The sequence below is a fragment of the Castor canadensis genome, chromosome 19 (assembly GCF_047511655.1).
Source record: "Castor canadensis chromosome 19, mCasCan1.hap1v2, whole genome shotgun sequence".
In the NCBI taxonomy this organism is placed as follows: Eukaryota; Metazoa; Chordata; class Mammalia; order Rodentia; family Castoridae; genus Castor; species Castor canadensis.
In genome coordinates, this window is record NC_133404.1 from 36270796 (window position 1) to 36292086 (window position 21291).

Genomic DNA, 21291 nt, shown 5'->3' on the forward strand with positions numbered 1-21291 from the left:
CCTTTGAAGTAGTGCTTGAAGTCATTTTTCATCATCAATTTTTTTCTTTTTTTTAAAGAACACTGAGATTTGAATTCTGGGCTTTGTGCTTGCAAAGCAGGAGATAGGCACTCTATCACTTTAGCAACAGCTCCAGACCATATTAAGTTTTTTTGTAAAAATTCTCTCTTAATGGTAAACAAATTAACTGATGAAGCTAACAGCTACTATCTTCTTAGAAAGTCAAAATTAAGGCAACAAAATCACTAAGGTCTATCAAGTTCGATTTTTTTTTTTTTTTTGCTGTGGTTCTTATTATGCCTAGCCAAGTTCTCTATGAGTAATTTACAAGCCCAGCCCAAGTTAGATAATTTTACTGACTGTATTGAATAAAAAACAAATTTGAAAGCATGAAGATATGTTTACAACTTCAGGAATTCCTGACAACTTGCTTTTACCGCAAGCAATCTTCCAGAAACAAGTTTGCATTTTGGTGGTGGCCAATCTCCATTTGGGCCACATTCTAGCTGGTCTAGGGACAATGGTTAACACTCTGGGTCAATATCTTCATCAGTCAGTTGGAAAGGCTATCAAATGCTTTGAAGACTGCCATGAAAATTAAGAAGAATACACATAAAAGCAACTAACACACTAAACCATTCCCACAAAAAAAGAACCCAACGTAAGGTACTTTTCAAAAAGTCATTATTAAGGTAAGATTTGCTAAACAAAGTTAAATTTACCTCACTGGATTCTAAATTCATGATTCCAAGTTAAAGTCTGGTACCAGACAAGCAATTATCATTTGTGCAGCCCCGAAATGTACTGTTTTATGTTTATTTTTTATAAGTTATGCTATTCTCCATCTTAAGAAATTGAGAAACAAATTCTGAGAACTCAACTTTTCAGTAATAGTTCTCTGGTAAAACAGCAGTAATATTAACTTTCCACGAGGTTTTAATTATAATTTATTGTCTTATACAAAGTGGTCTTTGAAATACATTTTGCTTCAATAAATCTCAAAAGATAGAGAGAGAGAGAAAAAAAGAAGGAAGGAGGGAGGGAAAGGGAAGGGAATAAAAGAAAGAGACAAACAACAAGGGCTAGGGCCATGGGCTCAATGGCAGAGTGCCTACCTAACAAGAGTGAAGCCTTGAGTTCAAATCCCAGTACAGCCAAAAAAAAAAAAACCACAGAGAGAAAACTGCAGTCCAGCTAAGAAATTCCCATTCCACGGGTACTACCAACATTTTCTTTAAAAAACACTGTATCCATAAGTTTTAAAGAATATCTGAGTCCCATTTTTTTATATCTAAAACTAATATTAAGATAGCACAGTGTCCAAATAATTTTATTCAAAACTTTACTAATAATGCTATGAACAGTTTAGATCAATTTCCAAAATACATTTACAACACAGACTCTATCACAACTCTTGTTGTTTACACACCGTGTTTCTGCTCATCAGGTCACCTATGTAAACCACTACGTTAATCTCTGGTGCCCAGATTTCAAACTCCCTCTGCCATGAAGTGAGGGTGGATAAAGGGACGACTATAAGAAAGGGTCCATACAGCTGATGTTGGTGAAACAGGTAGGACAGGAATGATATGGTCTGGATGGTCTTTCCTAGGCCCATTTCATCAGCAAGGATTACACTGTTACTTCTGCAGCAAGAAAAAAGTAAAAACAAAACAAGCATGGGTTAACCAAAAAAGTACGTGCACAAATACCAGTGCTTCATGCTGACAGCAGAGAAAAGCATCAGATGAAAACCTTAAATGTATTCCCCTTTATCTGTGATTACTTAAGCTTCCTACATAAGGAAATAAACAGAAGCTATAAGCAGCAGAGTAACAAGTGATCTATAAATTCAGGATGTAGATTATAAGAATCTAGTCAGACTATATTCTTTATTTTGATTTAAGGCCCTGAATTATATTATCTTCCACAGGCTATCCCATGTTAACAGATTATTTTAGGTGCATCTAAGCATGTAAGCTTGCATCACAACACCACAGCAAACATGAGCAGATGGCTATCGCTACTGCTGGTGAATCCTCAACCTTCCTCTCAAGTAACTTTGCATTCCACTATATGCCATGGTGGGTTGTTTTGCATTGTATACACATTCCCTAGGCATACATGCTGCAAGGGCAAAGGGTTTATTTTAAATATACCAGTCTAAAGCAGGGGAGGCTGCAGATCACATTTCTGGACATCACCCTAGACCCTCGGGATAAGACTATCTGGAAATGGCCTCGGGAGTCTGAGGACTAACACCTTTGAAGATTCTGATGCAGTGTTCTGTGAACCACAGTTTGAAAAACAGTGCTCTAGGAAATGGGCTGGATTTCACCTAGAAATTAAAAAAAAAATTAAAAAAACCTGTCCAAATATAAGGAAAAAAATAAAGAATAATACTTTGAGAAACAAAGTAGCCCATTTGGCAAAAACTTAGGAATCTGTGTGTATGACATAAGACTGCAAACATTATTAAAGATTCTTTAAAATTGTGTCCTGGACTAATGTCCGCCCTACGCTGTGGTTTCTAGGTGTCCCCAAGCTCTAGGGGTATCCAGGACCCACACAGCACTGCATCTGTTTCTGTTACAGTCTCTTGTTGCTGGTTACTCTTAACTCTTTGTCTGTGTCCTTCATCCTCCCAATACCAGGCTGCTTATGTGGTACAACCCCAATGCTATCTATCAACTCAGCAGCTGTGCTCTTCTGTGTCTCCCACTTGCTACCTTCAGAGCTCTACGTGCCTGATACAGGCAATCCTTCCTGCCTTCAGAGCCTAAGAAGGAGGGGAATGAAGGTGCTGACACAGTTCCTCTGAGAGAGCTCTGCCCAGTTAAGCTTGGCGAGAGTCCTTCGTCACCCCTTCCTTCCTGTCTTTTCTGATCCTTTTACCCCAAAATAGACCTGAGGACTAATTATCACACTAGCTCATCATGTCTCTCTGGATGGGAGAAACTTCAGCACACCGCTGTTTGGAACTGGGGATGGTAGGAGGTATGGCCAAAGCAGGCAGGGTCTGCTCCCTTCAGGACGAGGTATGGGTCTTTGCTCTGCTACTTTCCTGCATTCCTGATGAGAGGGATTTGTGGTAGAGACATTGGAATATTTGTATTCTTGCTCCTGTTCTACTAAAGAGGCTGCTGCCCCAAGCAGGCCAGCCCCTCCCCGTTTCAACTACAGCCATGTCACTCAATCTACACTTAAAATTAAAAAATAATCTTCTTACCATGCAAAATAAATACATAAATATGTAAGGCCACTGAAAGTTCGTACATATGTAATGAAAGTTTAACCGGTGAAGCAGAGAGAACTAAAAATAACATATAAAATGGGCTAATGGCATATCTCAATTAGTAGAGCACTCATCTAGTAAGTGCAAAGCCCTGAGTAGTGCCCAAAAAAATTAAAAAAAAAAAAAAAGAACAGGTAAAAGTAATATACAAATTAAAGGCAACTTAACTGCCTAGAACAACAATAGAATTCACCAGGTACAGATAAAAAAAAAAAGTTAAAATACACTGTATTCCACAGCATAGCTAGTTTCAGCGGTAAAGTACAGAAAAGAACAGTAGACCACGCTAGGAAAAAATGAGGGTGTGTACTACTAAAAATCTCGCATACACCTCACTTTCTGTGTAGTTTACAGTATATTCCTTTGAATAATTTCCCTCTCACGTCCTCCACCTTTCCGCGATGTTGAGCAAAAAGCAGGGTTACTCTACTGTTTCTTTTCCCTAAGAAACTACTACTGTTGACATATGTAGATTAAAATGATTTGAATCAAATAATCTGTTTTCCTGAAATCACACCACCACGGGACATTCCTGTGACCAGGCCTGAACAACAACTTGGGTCCTTTATCAGTTATATTTAATTCTTCAGTTTAAAGTTTAAGGGAAAGAAAAAAAGTTAACCGAAGATCACATTCAAAATACTATTTAACTTTGGACCAGGTGCATGGCTCCTGTGCTCCTAAGAACCCTCAACTGTAAAACAGAAGGGTTAGATTATACAATTTCTTAAAGTTACACCTACACTTCTGCCTTTTAGAAAGATCAGGATGCATTATTCCTCTGAAAGGAAAATCCTTTTCATGCAGTTTAGTGATTGTAAGAAACATGCTCAGTCACACGAACTCCTCAAAATAAGTAATTTTCATAGTCAAATATTAAATATTATACTCAACTTTATAAGACAAAGAGTAGTAGGTAGTTGGTTCACTTGGGAAAGTCACTATCAATGTATCTGTACAACTAGAAATGATCTTTCCAGAACTAAGGAAAAACTTGTATGCTTTTAGTTTAGGTTTTAATTTAATTCTGAAGTAAGGGTTTTTGCTTTGCTATAAAACAAATTACGAATTTGTATGTGGGGACGGAATCTGAACATAAGCATTAAAGGTACTTCTCACATTACACATTCCATATGGACAGAGAAATCATATCTGTCAAATTCAAGGTCCTCATGGGTCCCTAGCACTTACTTAATTAGGTTGACAATAAAGAAGCCAAACAGTGAAGAAAATTTCAAACATATTTTCACCTACTTGCACCAGGAATGTGCAAGCCAGTTGAGACCTTCTAGCTGATAATCTCGGAGCTCCAGATTTTCTCCTCCTAAATATGCTGGCTGCTTCTTTAAAGCTACAAATCGTGGTCTCTGCTTCAGGGCCTGAAAAACAAAGCCCTGGTCTGAGAATATTTTCTCACTGCTCCAGTGAAAATGTTAGCCACAATTTATGTAGTGTAGATGAAGCACAAAAACTTAAATTTCACAGATGAACCCCAACCCCTTTCCTGTACTCCATGCTCCCAGAGTTCATCCTGAAACAAAGTAATTTTTAGTTAACTTGCTGCTTTCCTCAAATAAGTTTGTGAGCAACATTAACTAGCCCTTTGTTTTTTACATCATCTTCACTGTATGGCAGTGAGAATTGCCTGCTTTCCCACACAGAGGTTTCTTTATGGTAAGCAGTACAAACAAAATGCCTCTGGGAAAGTCTGTCATATGTTAAATGTAGCTAAAGAGGTAACCCTAGAATTACCACAGTAAGATTAAGAAATTCTAGCCTACGACCCACCCACTTCGAGCCTCCAACTATGTAAGTGTGGTTGACTGAAAGAAAGGTTGCTGTTTTCACCACCAAAGCTTTGAAGACTAGTGTTCTGGTAAGCCCAAATCTGTATTCTTTGCATAAAATGTGGATTTTGTGGCCAAATCATACTGGGAAACAATGGTTTCCAAAAGTTAGAAATTTCTTTACTCCATGACTTTTCAAAGTCTAACCATGTGTATATACAGTGTGAATTTACAGGAGAAAACTTATTCAGCACAGAAATTTTTTCCAGGGAATATTTTTTCTGAAAGTTAGTGCTCTGTGGAGCATACTCTAAGAAATATTATCCTACACAGTGTTTGATAATTCCACTACACTATGTGAAGGGACCTGGCAGTGAATGGACTGACTCTTCACTCTCACCCTCCACACACCAGCCATCCATCTACTCCGTCCAATCCTTCCATGCCACAGCTACGTCCTTCACGCTAATTCTTCATTCATGTTCTATGGCATCTTACTGGCTAGATCTTCTGGCACCAGTCTCCTACACACTGCCATTAGATGAAGCTTTCTAAATAAAACACTGCTCTCACCCTGCTGCCCTACTCAGTAGACACCATTAGCTGTTAAGAAAAAGTCAAAATGGCCTTCCTTCAAGGGAGTCAAGACATACATGCTTTGATGAAAATGCACTCAACTCACCAACATCATCTCTCTCTCCCTCCTCTGCTAGTTTCTACTACAAAAATCTTTCTCTTGGTACCTTTCATGGGAGGGCAAATCCCTGGGCCCCTTCTTATTGGTCTATCAAGCACCAATCTATTCTTCAAGGGCTAGAAGCAGTTCAAACACCAGTTTGCTCTTAACACCTTCAGTGACAGGAAGTTGAGTGACTTCTACCTTTGTACTTCTCTGACCTCTACCACACAATGACCTGTAATTACAAGCTGGCTTTCACAAACTGGCATTTAGTGTCATTAACATGAATATCATATGTTTATTACTCTGAAAATCCAAGTATACTACTTTCCAGATGGGACAAATTCCAATGAAGGAAAAGGATTTCTATAACCAATCTAGCAAATAAAAAACCAGTATATTTAGTTTCTGTTGTAGAATTCAGAGACATCCCCCCTTCCTATCTTTTCTCTTTTAAAGTGCCTAGTTTCTAGTATTCCCCATAATATAATTTTACATGTTAAAAAATTAGTCAGCAAAGCCATTATATAACTCACCTTTCTGCTGTAATTACTTTTATTCAACCTCACTCTTAAGTCATCTCCTTTCACTTCAAAATGACAATCATATAACTCCTGCAATATATTTGCTTCTCAATGTCTATAACTAACCTCTTGTATTGGTACATCTTTCCCCTGAAAAACCAAAAACCAACAATCACCACACCTTGCATTCTCTCGTTGGAATAGTTTTTGAGTTGTTCCGACTGTGGAAGCTGTCAATACAGCTCTGGAATTTCTTTCCAATCAAGGCTTCATCTTCCCAGCTACACTCTGAATAGGGCAGGCCCATCCACTTGCATAGGTATTCAGGTTCATTTGAAGGGGCTGGCTTCCGACTGTGAGCTATTTCATATATAAAAATTTATAGGTTAACATGTGAAAGTGAGAGTAACATTGTTTTTATATGTAACCAATGAAAACCATATGGCAAACTTTAAGTAACATGCCAAACATGAAATATTCTTAAACGCCAACTAACATTTCTAAACGAGATCTCTGCATACCTGGAAAATCTGTCTGTCCCAATGTAGATTTACTTGTCTTCACAGCTAAACAAATGCAAGGAGAATGAAGTTATAACCATACCAAGAAAAAGAGAAAGATTTTATGAGAATACATGCCCTCCTATCTCACATTAAAAGAAAAAGAAAAAAACTGGTCTCGACTCCCTCTCTCTCTGCTCCTTTTAGAAGAAAACGCCACTGCAGCACTGTTTTACTTAGCGCCCCTCTCATTCTCTCTTGATCCCACTCCAATATGGCCAGCACTGCCACTAATTCATGGGTCAGTAATGCCAAACCAATTGCCAAATTCACAGTGAAGCCCCAGTCCTTGCCGTCCTGACTACCATTTCCTCCACTACAGTGGGGGAATCACCTCCACTGCTCTGCTCTCCTCCTAGCTCAGGGACTGTTCTTTTCCAGTCCCCTCTGCTGGCTTCATTTCCACTTCCACAGGTTGGAATATTCTCAAACTACTTCCTCTCACCGTGCATACTCTATTTCTCATGACCTCGTTAAATTTTAGGCTTTAACTTTACATCTCTAGAGCAGATTAAGAGTCCTAAACTCCAGGCTCACATATGCTCTACCCTTCAAAACAGTCTCCACTTAGATGGCAAAAAGTGTATCAAAGTTACAAGTCTCACAAACTAAACTCTTGATTTTCACTCCAAAAATCAGTTCATTCACCTTTCAGCAAATGATGCCTCTATTCTCATCTATACTGAAGCCAACAACCTTGACATTATCCCTGACACTTCTCTCTCATCCCCCACACCCAAACTGATGAGCAAATCTTGTTAGCTTTTCCTTTAAAACTTTAAAATAAAACTAAGCATCTGTCTAGTCTCAAAAAGTACACCTACAAAATGCACATTTACATTATCCTAAAACCAAAAGCCATTATTCTTTCAGTTTATATATGACCAAACTACATTTCCATGTACTTACCTATTACTCGTTCTACTATCTGATACTGTTTATTCAACTCTGAGGCTAGCTCCTGTTGGCAATTGAAATACTCCACATCTTCAGGAGAAACCTTCCCTAACCTAGACAGAAGACAAAAAGTTAAGAAATATACCAATTAGATTTTGAGACTCTATACACATATATCAGGGCAAAATTCCAAGGCAGAAAATGAAACTTGCTTCCACCTGTCCCTTCAGTATAGCAAGCTTTATTAGTATTTAGGTCTGCAATTTTTAAAACACAACCTTAAATAATTTCTGCAAATTGTATAAGAACTGAAATTGGTTTCAAGTATATCATAAATAAGAATACTAACTCTTCATATCTAAGCTATCCCCGCCTAACCACAGGAAAAATAAGGTGCTTTCGAGATGGGCTCTGGACTCAGGCTGCTAAAATTCAAATCCTGCATGCACTTGCAGTGTTGCTCTGTATTTGTGTGGCCACAAATTACAAACCTCACACCCTCACTGTCAAAACTAAAAAGACAACGTGTGAACAATGCTCAATGAACCACTTAATAATATTAACTCTAAAAACTCAGCAGCTGTCCACAAAATGCATGTAACACACACACACACAACATATAAAATATATCGTCTTCAGGTCACAACTTTATAAAACTGAACTATAGATGCCTCTACATTCAGATTATCAAGTCAAAAGCTCAGATCCCAGATAGCTGTGCTGTTCTCCATACATAATTTAAAAAGCCTCCCCTTCCCTCAGGCTGCAAATAACATTTTAACCCATGATGGGAAATGTACCATTGTTTGATTTCATCCTCTTTCTTCTTGAAGTTCTCTAGCTTTTTTAAGCCCTTCACTTTCTGTTGCTGTAAAGATTCTTCACTCTCCCAAGTGCTGTGAATGTAAGACCAACCCTTCCACTTGATGAGGTACTGAATTTCACCTTCATCCTTCTCAGTGTCAAAGTCACCACTAGGATCTCCATTAGCTTCAACAGCATATACAGTAGTAGAAGCTCCAGTGGCTGCAAAAAGGATTGAGGTATAAGCTTCACATGAAAGCAGACAATAAAAACCTTCCCAAATAAGTAACTGTCTACAGAATCTCTTCTTGGGATGAAATACCAAATTACTCTGACTTAAAATAAGCAGAAACTCACAACACAGGGTGGACTTGATCAACAGTGTTGAAATGCTAACTCTACTTTTATATTTTAAAATGCACTGAAAGATTTGCAGAGGAGATCCTGTGTCCAAACAGCAAAAATGGAGCAGTAATAGTCTTTTTTTTTTCTTTCCCTTTTTTGGTTGCTACAAACTCAAAAGACTTCAGCAAAATAAACAGAGGATCAAAACACCCTCCCAAGACCTTCTATTAACTCCTTTAACCTCCATGAAGCCAGAATGGGGAAAACAAGAAGGGGGAAGGAGGCACGGGGCCAGCAATCCCAGCACCTGGGAGGCAGAGGCAGGAAGATCATGAGTTCCAAACCACACTGGGCTACAGAGGGCGATCCTAACTCAAAACAAAAAACAAAAAAAAAAAGGAAGGGAGGACAAAAAAGTGTATTACATATTATTTTGGTATTTCCTTTATGGAAGCAACTAACTTGAGACATCTCAAATAGGTATTTTTTAAAGCTTCTTAGTCAAAATTTAACAAGTTTGATCAACATTTACAAGTAGATTCAGAAATACTTAAACAATGATTTGTTTAATGTTAAGGAGAAACTGTTTCTGCTATATCACTGCTTTGTAAACCATTAACACTTCTCTTTACCAGCTTAATTTAAAATCTTGAAGACAGATGCATTCCTTTGTACTCAACTCTGAAATATGATGACTAAGACCTTCCACCTTTCACAACAAATGTAAGTGTGCACTGAAATTCATCGTATCAAAGTTCAAACATAAAATCTGGGCCTCACTGGACAGATATAAAAAGTAATCTGCTTCCCAATGACACAAACCTCCTTTCTTGCCCAGTCTGGAATCTAAAACCTTTTCAATAGTCTCGCTGTTTTCCTGTGGCTCGTCAACTCCTTCTCCAGTCATCTCTATGAGGTCATCTGAGTCGGTCTCAAAGTCATCGTCTTCTTTATAGCTGCACGAGAAATGATGCTGCGTGAGTGAAGCAGTGCCGTATGTGGTGATAATGTCACTACGTAAGGACCTCTTGATTTCAACATGCTGCTTTCCATACTGACACTCAGTGGGCTCAACACTTACTTTTCTCTATTTCAACTACTGACGCCTGCTCAAGTAAGACGAACAAGACACTGTATTCACCCTGATTTGTGTAAGAGTAAGACAAAAATCAACAGCGACGCTCCTGGGCTTGATTTTTCTTTTTTTCACTTTTTAGTATCAGATCATTTCTATGTTGCCAAGGAAATTATCACAAAGAAAATACATAATGAAAGAAAAAAATGCCTACTATTTCAATGGGAAGTAATATTCCTTAAATAAAATGTTTTAATCTTGTATTTTATGTCCCAATAACAAGAATATGAAATTTATGTATTCCCAAACTGTTGAGAATTTTAAGAAACAAACTTCCTGATAATAAAATACAAAATGTAGTCAGGCATAGAAAAACTGACCTGTAATCCCAGGTCTTAGAAGGCTGAAGCAAGAGGATCTTTAGTTCAAGGCCAGGCTATCTATATACTGAGAGATACCAAAAAAACAAAACAAAACAAAAAAATATATAGATAGCTAAGATATAACCTTTTCAATATAATAACAATAGTTTGGGAGTCATAAAAAAGAAAAACATGCTTCTAGATGCAGTACAGTTATACTAAGAAAAAGTGCTGAGTCTTATACCAGCATATCCTAGCTTGTAACTGTTCATCAGACAAGTAAGTATTAACTCTACAGCTCAAATTTCACCATTTCTAAGTAAACCAAAGAAATCTGCATATGCTCTAAAAGAAAATTCAATGTCCTTCCATTCCTTTAAAGTAAAATATCAATACTTGCATATGTCTTTATTTCACTTCTAATGTTTCATACCCTATCCCTAAGTTCTGATAAAACTATATACAAATTTCAACATATACACAGACCCTCAGAAAAATCTGCATGATTCAAAAGAGTAATTCATAGACTGGGGCATGGCTCAAGTGGGAGAGTACTTAAGGCGCTGGGGTCAATCCCCAGTACTTTAAAAAATAATAATAATTCAGAAATGAAAACATTGTTCCTGAAAGAATTTTATAAAAGGAAGACCACAACCACTAAGACAGGCCACAAACTTGAAGCAGTGTTAAAGGAGCGAATGCTGCTCTCTCCTACTCCACTTGGCTCAACACCATTCTTCTTCCAAGAAGGGTGACCAGATGCCTGAAAGCAACTTTAGCACATTGGTTGCTACTTTTACCTATGAACTGCATAATCTTAGACTAATGAGAACCAAATTCTAACCAAATCACTATCCTCCTCGCAACCATGAGAAACTTGTGGGGCACAACTCACCTGACATTTTTAGCTGCTCTTCGACGAGTCTGTCTTTTGGGAGCCTCATCATCATCATCGTCGTCATCAGAAGACTCTTGCTTCTTCCTCTTGCCACGCTGGATCTTAGGCTGCTTTTTAACACGAGATTTGGGCACTGTTCTAAAATGAAGAGAAAAAATGGCAACATTTTCACTCTATCGTTTAGTATCTACATCAAATCTATGTAATATTTCCCAGAGCAGTGGTACGTATATAAAATTCACTCAGGGAACATGAAACAGGTATTTCTGATCCCAATCTCTGAAATTCTTATTGACTAGCTAGCTATAATTTCAACATGAAGGTGATTTGAATGCTGATAATCCTCAAAGATACACAAGAGATAGTGTGAATGGTTCTCAATTCATCTGACAAAAAAATACATAGGTAACATGGTGGCAAATGCCATTTACTTTAAAATACAACAATTTTACTTGTAGGAATTAATCTTACAAGCATAACATTCAGTATGGCATCACTTGCAATAATAAGATTAGAAATATTCTAAATGCCCACCTTCAGGTAATAGAGTACTATTTAGTGATTAAAAAACAAAAGGGAGTTTCAGAATACTGCTATGCACAGATTTCTCAGTTAAAGACAGGAACATGCACCAGGGCTGCACAGTATGCAGCTATCTGTGATAAAGAGAATAAAGGTAACTACACATGTATTTCGTACATGTGCATAACGTATACCTGAAAGACTACCTAGCAGACTGTGCTCTGCCCCAGACCCTCTGGAACGGGAATCCCTCTCACGAGTCTCTCACGAGTCTCATGACGTCAGGACTGAAAGCCACAGCCTAGAAGTTCACATGAGGACATCCTCAAATGCTAATGATAAAATGGTGAAAGAAGTAGGAGAAAGATGGAAACTCGCAGACACATTAATCTGTTTTTCATACCTGCCACCACCAACCCTAGACAAGAGATCAAGGATTCAATAAATAATGGGTAAAAACCTAGAAAGCAGAGTGACACTTTCTTCCTAGGAACTTTGACTGAGATGGAAGGTAAAGCAGCTGATGTACCCCCTGATGGGCTGAAAGACAGGTATAATGTCCTAGGCAGTTTTTTTCTGTAAGTGGCCAGAGAGAAAATATTTCAGGTTTTGCCAGCAAAGAGGCAAAACTGAGGCCATTATATGAGTACTTATCACCAATTTTTATTGACAAAAATCAAGCTAAATTAACCATTTAATATAATTTTTGTGACAAATATACCTAAAAATTAAAGAACAGAATTCTTCCTGACAGGATAAAATTTCACTTAATTAGGACTCAAATTCAGAGCTATTATCAAGCTAAGCAATAGTGCAAGGAGGTACAATTTCCCTGGGGCCTTCCTCTGTCTATCACCAGTACCTTAGGCTGCCATCTGATCAGACATAACCAAAATTTGCTCCCATTTTAGCCTACTCCTTCTCCACAGAATTGGATTTCCTGCTTAATGTCATATACATTACATGAACAAGGTTACAAACAATCAACATGCTTTAAATCAGTCTAAGACAGCTTTAAACTTAAAAAATTAATTCTCCCCGAAAAGAACTTGTACCCTGTAGCAAACACTCAGGGAGTTTTATTTATTTATTTATTTTTAAAGCAAATGTGTTTACACACAAACCCCAACTAGACTGCTATGAACTAAGAACAGTAAGACCTGCTGTTGAGGAATGAATATGATCCAAGCACAACACATGTATGTATGAAAATGTCAAAATGAAACCCATCATTCTGTACAACTAATATATGCAAATAAAAAGTACCAGAAGTCCCATGATAGGGAGAAAAAAAATCCATTATCACATCTATACAGACCTGGGTGTGGTAGCGCATGCCTGTAATCACAGCAGAAGGCTGAGGCAGAAGGATTACAAGTTCAAGGCCAATTTGGACTACACAGGAGACTCTTGTCCCAAGTGACTAAGGCACTCTCCCTCCCCAGCAGGATATCACCCTTCCTATGCAATGCAAGTTAAAAGTTCATCCTGAAGCAGAGACTTAATAAGCAAACTGCACCTTTTGGGGATAGGCCTTCTGGGTTTTCCTTTCCTTTGCTCTGGTTCGCTCTCTGCACTGGTGCCTTGTTCCTGTTCATCTTCTGAGGGCTCCCGTTTCCATTTTTCTCTGAGATCAAAAGCGAAACACAATAAATTTTTTCTAAAAGAATTCTGCAAGTTTAACAATCTCACAAAACAAATTTCAATCCAACTGTCTGAAAAGCAGGTCACACTATTTTAAATATATCTTCAAAATATAGCTTTAGTTCTAAATTTTGGTTATGATCCTTCTTGGGACTACATAATATGCATTTCTGTTTCAACTCTGGTAACAAAAATAAATATAAACGGAAACTATGGATGTGTTTTTCTTATTTTTTTATTTTGAGACAGGGTCTTGCTATGTAGCCCAGGCTGGCCTTGAACTTGCAATCCTCCTTCGTCAGCCCCCTGAGTAGCTGTAGCTGGGATTACAGGTATACCTCACCACATCCAGCTTATTTATTCATGTTTAACTCTTTCTAGAGGGAGGGGTACTGGGGTTCAAACTCAGGGAGTCACATTTGCACTCTACCACTTGAGCCACTCTGCCAGCTATGGATGTGTTTTTCAAACCATTTGTTCTGGAAAGAAAAGTGCTGTTAGATTCTTCACATTATATTTTGTTTATCACTATATCATTGACAAGATTTTTTAGCATGCATCACAACAACCTGAAGGGCTTCTTTAAAAAGATTTTGGGGCTACAATCAGAGTTTCTGATTCAAAAGATCTCAAATGAGGCCTAAAACTGAATTTTAATAAATCCACATACAGTGCTTACACTAGGTATACCCTTCCTTGAGAACCATGAAGTGTTTGTGTGTGTGTGTGTGTGTGTTCACGCATGTGCACACAGGTGTTGCTAGGGATCAAACAGTGTCTTGCACCATGCTAGGAAAACACTCTACCACTGAGCTATACACCCAGTTCTATATTAAATATTTTAAATCTTTAGAACATATTTAAGAACACGGTCCTTGAATTTATCTCTCAATGATAAACCTACCACCTGAGTAAGTAATTTATGCAAGTCAAGATGCAGTTTTTAATAATTATTAAATTAAGTAGCTCCTTTACTCCTTGAGCTCTCATAAGGATTGAAAGAGCTACAAACTATAGGTATCCTTCTACCCCAAACAGTTTTAATATGCTTAAACACCAAACAAGACATCAAAGGGACTAGATCTCATTTCGCACCTGTAATGAGGAAGAAAATGTAATAGCTACTGGGCATGAAATACCTAGGAAAAAACTATGACAGGCAAAGGCCAAAGGTTGCTCTATAAACAAAACTACCACTGTGCCTGGGTCTCTTACAGGGAATACGGTCGAGCTGGCCACAGGTGGGGCACTGGTGGCTCACATCTATAACCCTAACTACTTTAAAGGCTGAGATTGGGAGATCACACTTAAGAGACCAGTGAAAGCAAATAGTTCAAGAGGCCCCTAGTTTCAAAATAACCAAAGCAAAATGGACTGGAGGTGTGGCTCAAGTGGTACAGCTCCTGCTTTGCAAGCACAAAGCCCAGAGTTCAAACCCCAGTCCCACCAAAAAAAGAACTGTTACAGAACTACAAAGTCAACTTAATCTTCTTCGTAGGGGAACAGGTCAAGATTACAGAGAAAGCTCACTGCCAAGAAGAAAGGGGGTGGGGGATCTGCAGATTCCTCAGATGCTTTCTAAAACCTGCAGGAGCTACCTGCTGCCTGAACTGACAGAGACTTGGGGAAAGAATTCAAGCTGTCCACAAAAGGCAGTGAAGCACCATGACGGACGTCACTTACGTTGCTCCAATTCTACTAGTACTGCTGTTTTCATGTCCATTTCCCCTGCACATGATGCCTTTTGTTCACCTTTGCACCAAAGCTTAGAACAAACTCTGACCCTTTATTAAGTAAAGACATCAATTCAGAAATGAGTCATAGCAGTCTGTATAGGTACTTTTTGACTCAGTCAGGTATGTATGGGTACTTTTTGCAAGGGGACTGATAAGACAGTAGTCTCTTGTTGGCTGAAATCTATCAGTCAGTCTCTTTAAATAAAGACATCTTTATATCTAACCACACTCTGGGAACCTGTCTTCCTCTCCTTCCCTGGACTATAGTATAATAAACATCTGCTAAGGAATCCAAAGAAATCAGGCATGGTGGTACATACCTTTAATCCCAGCAGTTGGGCAGATGAGATAGAAGAATGTCAAATTTAAGGATGACCTGGATTACATAGCAAGACCGTGTCTCAAAAAAAAAGCCGAGGAGAAGGTAATCACCAAGAAGGCGATGTCACCAAAGCCTGGGAGACTGGCATGTGGGTCTAAGACTCCCCTGAACCAAGTCCGCAATAGTTTACCCTGAAGACATTCACTCACACTGTAACATGGCTTCACAGGGAACAAGCTCAAAGAACAGGAACAAATTCAGATCCAAGAAGCAGATCAGATAAGAAGGATCCACACAGTCAAGCGTTAGGTCTAATTTGCGTTATCTCCACCAGGAATGGAGAATCTAAACCAGGGCTGTCAGTGAAGTCTACTTTGAAGAGTGCAGAAGACTAAAATGCCCACAAGCTGTGAGATGTGTGTTGAGCCAGAGGTTTCCACTTAAAGTAACAAATCTGTAGACAGCCAGAGCCAGGACTTAGGATTTCCCAATACAAGAATGGAGGGAAAAAAAAAAAAAAGCTGGGTGCCAGTGGCTCACGCCTATAATCCTAGCTACTGAGGAGGCAGAGATCAGGAGGATCCAGGTTCAAAGCCAGCTTGAGCGAACAGTTCATGACACCCTACCTCAAAAAGCCCTTCACAAAAAAATAGGGCTGGTGGAGTGGTTCAAGGTGAAGGCCCTGAATTCAAGTCCCACTGCTGCAAAAAGAAAGAAAACCAAATACTTACAAAATCAACTGCTCTAAAACCCTCCTCCCAGAGAAGGGAACTGAAGCCCAGACAGAACACGGTCCTTTGCCACAGAACAAACCTCTTGCCCTAATGCTCTCCATCACAACCCACTGAGTACCAAACAATCAAGAAAAATTAAAATGGACTTACACATTCCAGAAGGATCTCAACAACTGGAGGTTTAAAAGGTGTATGTGCATTTGAAATTGGCCAGATTATTTGAAATTTTAATTTTCAAAGACAAGAAAAAAGTTAGGATCAGAAGTACTGAGTCACCTTGTAGAAGAGCTGAGGTAAAAAAAAAAAAAAAGGGGGGGATTATCAGTTATAAAAGGATTACTTCCCAACCTTACCAATGTATAGCGCCCTACAACATATAAAACTGCTATTCATATCCCGACATTATTGGTTTCTTATAAATGCAGATTTTATGAAGACTCCCCTACTAAGCCACACCCTGTAAGTCTCAGTATAGAAAAGAAGAGTCTTAAGATGTAAGATCATGAGTAAAAAATGCTTCCTATGCAAAGGAAACTTGAACCTTCATATCCAGGAAAGACACCAACAGAATTTTTGTTCAAATTTTGGAAATTGGGGGAAAAAAATACCAAAATTTAGCAAGTAAGGCCACAAGGTAATATAAAGAAGCAAGAAGTCTGAATTCAAGTTAGCTGGATATAGTTAACTTTTCTTATTTGGGAAGACAAGGTTCACAGGACATAAACCCAGAGAGAGGCAAATCAAATCTAAGCAACGGTAAAGTTGGTAATGAGTAAAAGCAACTTCTAAGTGTAATGGGCCTGAATTTTAGGCAAGAGTTACAGAGGTTTGTACTAAATCTTTCTAAGAGCCTAAAGAGAAGAATCCCTTTCTCCTCCACTGTCGAAGGCACATGTGGAAAAGAGCTACTTTTTGCAATGATGTAAATTTCTCACTGAATTAAACCTTGAAGTGCAAATACATGAGCTTTTTAATCCTGAGCAAAAAAAAAGAAACAGCTACTTTAACTTGTCCAATTTTCAGTACATTTCCCCAAGAGAATGCCTTTCAAGAACAATTCCAATCTAACTAACAAGGATTCTCTTCCACTATGCCATAGGTGTGTGACAGATTCCCAATTCAACACGCTGAAAAGGCGTAAGGAATCAAGCTAATTAGGAGACAGAGCTCAGGAAGATCAGAGTTCCAAGCCAGCCCAGGAGCCAAATAGTTAGAGACACCCCATCTCAAAAAACCCCATTGCAAGAAAAGGGCTGGCGGAGTGGCTCAAATGGTAGAGCACCTTCCTAGCAAGTGTAAGGACCTGAGTTCAGACCACAGTACTGCTAAAAAAAAAAAAAAACCAAAAAAACAAAAACCACTATTAGAAACTGGGTATATTCTGACAGGACAAATTAAATACTTGACTTCTCTACAAAGGTCTTTAAGAATCTGCAAATGCTATCACAAAATCTTATGACAATTTTTATTGCCTGTTGGGTACTAACAGTGAGTATTACTCTCGATTAGAGATGAGGAAACGGAGTTTAAAAAACTCAAAGCTGCTGGGCGCCAGTGCTCCTAACTACTTGGGAGACCGCAGTTCGAGGCCAGTATGGGCAAAAAACTCGGAAGCCCCCCACCTCAACCACTGGCTGGACACAGTGGTGTGTGTCTGTCATCTCAGCTACCACACAAAGCACAAATAGGAAGATCAAGGTCCAGACCAGCCAAGGCATAAAGCAAGACCCTATCTCAAAAATAACCACCACAAAAAGAGCTGGTGGCATGGCTCAAGTGGTAGAGCACCTACCTAGCAAGTGCAAGACCCTAATTCAATCACCAGTACCACCCAAAAAAAACCAAAAAAATTTCAAGCCAGTGTGGTGGCCCACTTCTGTAATCCCAGCACTTGGAAGGTAAAGGCAGGAGGATTAAGAGTTCAAGGCACACTTGGGCTACACAGTGAGACCCTAGAAACAAACAAATGGCTTAAGTGATTTGCCTCATCTGCTTATTAAAAATGACTACTAGTCTAGAGCCCTATTATGTAACAAGCCCCTAAGGAATCTGCAGACAACTGTTTTAAACAGAACATGTGGGCTGTTGTGCAAGGTTTCAAGCGCCTACACTTCCCCAAGACCATCTACAGAGCTCACACAGAGAACAGACTTGCATCCTCTCCAGAAAACAATTTCAGAATTTATTTCTAAAAAAATACTTTTTCACCACAAGTAGAATTGTTTAATTAAAAATACAGAACTATACGATCTATATTGTAAAGTGTTTTTACATTAAGCTGAAGATGGGCTGGCGGAATGGCTGAAGTGGCAGAGCGCCTGCCTAGCAAGGGTGAGGCCCTGAGTTCAGACCCCAGTACTGCCAAAAAAAGAAAAAAGATGATAATTAGTATACATTAAGCTGAAGAATTAAAATTTTCTAGCCTGCTAGGGCCTGGCTCAAGTGGTAGAACACCTACCTAGAAGCCCAAGGTTCTGAGTTCAAACCCCACCAAATATACATACATATATTCATACATACACACATACATAAAATTTCCTGACTAATGAATAACGATATAAAATTTTCTAGAAACAAAGCTTGGGCAGGATAGTACACATCTATAATTCCAGCACTAGGAATACTGAGGCAGAAAGATCATGAGTTTGAGGCCAGTCTGTACTACATAGCAAGACCCTGCCTTAAAGCAGAAAAAATTATGTGGAAACAACAGAATGTATTTCATACCAAAATGGGTGCACAACCAATATAATTTTGCCATGCCAACACAAAGAGAAAATGAAAAATGGAAAATTTAAATTTGTTCCTTAAATATTTGGTATTTATACATATTTTTAAGAAAAAATTAATCTAATTGGCTTAACCAGATAGGAGCTAGAGTCTGCCCCCTGAAATAGTCCAAATCTATGTGTAACTGTTCTGTGTGTTAAACTGAGAATACTGGGGTCCAAATACTGCTGACACTGCAACAAGGTAGGACAGGCAGTACCCTAAGCTCCTGAGAGACAGAAGCAGATGCTGGCAGCAGGGACAGAGACATAATGCAGACTGTCCTAGATGTGCTGACATGTTCACAACAACCAGGTGAAGTCATTTCCCCCATGAGAGACTTACTGTTTTTTCAGCTGCCTCTGGCCTCTTCTTTTTGGGCTTCCACTCTCAGACCCGCTACTTGCCTTCAGTGTATGAGGGGAACAGGATTAGACTTTAATTTACATTCTTTGGGACAATGCTATCTCCTGGCTCAACAATCCATTCAACACAGCATTACTCAATATGAGATTCCAGACAGAAAGAAACCTAAGCACTTCTTTGTAGCACTAACTGGAATTTGCTTTGAGTTATCTCTAAAGTCAGGAAGGGTTTATCTTGGCTGATTTCCACACAGCAACGCCCAATAAAACTTCCTGCAATGATGCTAAGTATTGTGTCTCTGCAATGTCCAACACAGTAGTCACTTGTGACTGCTGAGCTCTTGAAATGTGGCTAGTGTGACTGGGGAACGGACTTTTAAGTTTTACTTAACTTTAAGTTCTATAAATTTTAAAAGCCACGTGACTAGTGGCAACTGTTGCACAGGAATATGCAAATATACAGTACCAAATGAAAACACCACATTCCGTCAGTGTGCCTTGAAGGCACTGACGACTGATCACTCATTTTAGACTCATTATACAGCAAGTCTAATCGTGAGTGAAAGTGGACTGCTAATAGCACTAGGCCAAGGAGTTATACTCACAGACACTGAACAGTGCTTTTTCCCCGAAACTCAGCAAAAGGGTTTTCTAACTCTAACTATTCTTATTGCTGTTCATCTCATGTGATGTATTAATATATAAAAGAGGAAAAGATTTATACAAAGAAGTGACTGGATATAACAAATGTAACTCAGCTAGTATCAGACACTGTAGAAAAGGAAAGCAAGGGCAATCCGGCTCGGAAGTCATTTCAAACCAAACATCACAAAAGGAATGCAGGTTAGGTTTGCTCAATTAGATTTTTAAAATACACTTACTAAAAACCCACACCCAACTCACTACCTTTGGCTATCAATATCTAACTTTCATCAGAAGACTGTTAATATAGCTAAAAACAGCAAAGTCCTTCTTGGGCAGAAAGGGGACATTTCACTGAGATAAGGGTATGTCTTCTGAATCTAGTCTGTAAACCTACTATGAAGATTAAAACTCCAAAAAAATGAAAAATCACAAAATCTGAGAAAGGTGAAAGAAAAATCTGATTCTATAGACAAGGGAACCCAGTACACAATACCAGTTTTAAAAATCACCAATCTACTACATTTCTCACAATTAGAGAGAAGGGTGAATACATGAGAAACTAATTTTGTATCTCATACAGAAACCAAGTCTACAGAAATTAAACAAGAGAAAACACATTACCAAAAATAAGCGCTCCATCCTCCTTCCCCAGGACTTAGTCTGAAACTATTTCCACTGTGTCACTTGTTCATCAAACGGGTTACTCATTTAAACAAACCTAGATTTGGAAGCTAGAGGTTCTAAAAGTAAATTTCTTGCTACAATTTAACTATGAGAAATTTAACTTAAGAGAACAAGGTGACACCGCTCTCTAACTCTGTGGTCCAATGCTCACTCTGCATTGTATTTTTAGTCTCAATTAAATTGTCTCCAGAAAGTTCACATTAGGCTCACATAACTCCTGCCTAAAAGTTCAGTCTTATAATGGTACTGCATCCCAAAGTCACAAAGGATGAGGTTAGACAGGAAATTAAATGTAAGCCCTCAAAACTTTTTCTTACCTCTTCCTTGATATTAAATCGTGATGGTTCTTGTCTACTTCGGTTTGACCTCCTGACCCCATAAACATCGGGATATTCTTCCCACATCTGTAAAATAGATTCTGTATGAATCCTTTTTCTTAACCCTCATTTACTATTTTCATACTGGAGCATTTATTTCAATTCAAGATCATTCAATTAACTGAGTATCAAAAGGGTTGTCTTGCTAGTTTTATTAAAGAAACAAAGCACTATGTTTAAAAAGCACTGGTATTATCATCCCAGGCCACAAGGTCCCACCATGTCCTCATTACCTAATAGCTATTAAACTGTGAGGTGCACTGCCTA

The 21291-nt window shown here is 38.6% G+C and overlaps 1 protein-coding gene and 1 non-coding gene across 5 annotated transcripts in view; one reads left to right on the forward strand and one right to left on the reverse strand.

The window, feature by feature from the left end:
* Chd2 (chromodomain helicase DNA binding protein 2) overlaps positions 1-21291 on the reverse strand; it is a 122001-nt gene that overhangs the window by 75789 nt on the left and 24921 nt on the right. For 3 of the 4 annotated variants that reach the window (XR_012443857.1, XM_074061625.1, XM_074061624.1), the window contains 11 exons: positions 20965-21051; positions 19299-19360; positions 13268-13375; positions 11224-11364; positions 9714-9847; positions 8543-8768; positions 7755-7855; positions 6807-6851; positions 6467-6645; positions 4550-4674; positions 1430-1646 (listed from right to left, as the gene is read on the reverse strand). Coding sequence is in view for 3 of the 4 variants with exons in the window: in XM_074061625.1 (XP_073917726.1) it covers positions 1430-1646; positions 4550-4674; positions 6467-6645; positions 6807-6851; positions 7755-7855; positions 8543-8768; positions 9714-9847; positions 11224-11364; positions 13268-13375; positions 19299-19360; positions 20965-21051 (1425 nt within the window). In the remaining variant the exon portion in view is untranslated. The remainder of the gene's footprint in view (positions 1-1429; positions 1647-4549; positions 4675-6466; positions 6646-6806; positions 6852-7754; positions 7856-8542; positions 8769-9713; positions 9848-11223; positions 11365-13267; positions 13376-19298; positions 19361-20964; positions 21052-21291) is intronic. The other variant, XM_074061626.1, reaches the window with a different exon arrangement.
* Positions 17097-17169, forward strand: LOC141419296 (small nucleolar RNA SNORD36). The gene has a single exon (XR_012444086.1). It is a non-coding gene; the product is annotated as a small nucleolar RNA SNORD36 (small nucleolar RNA).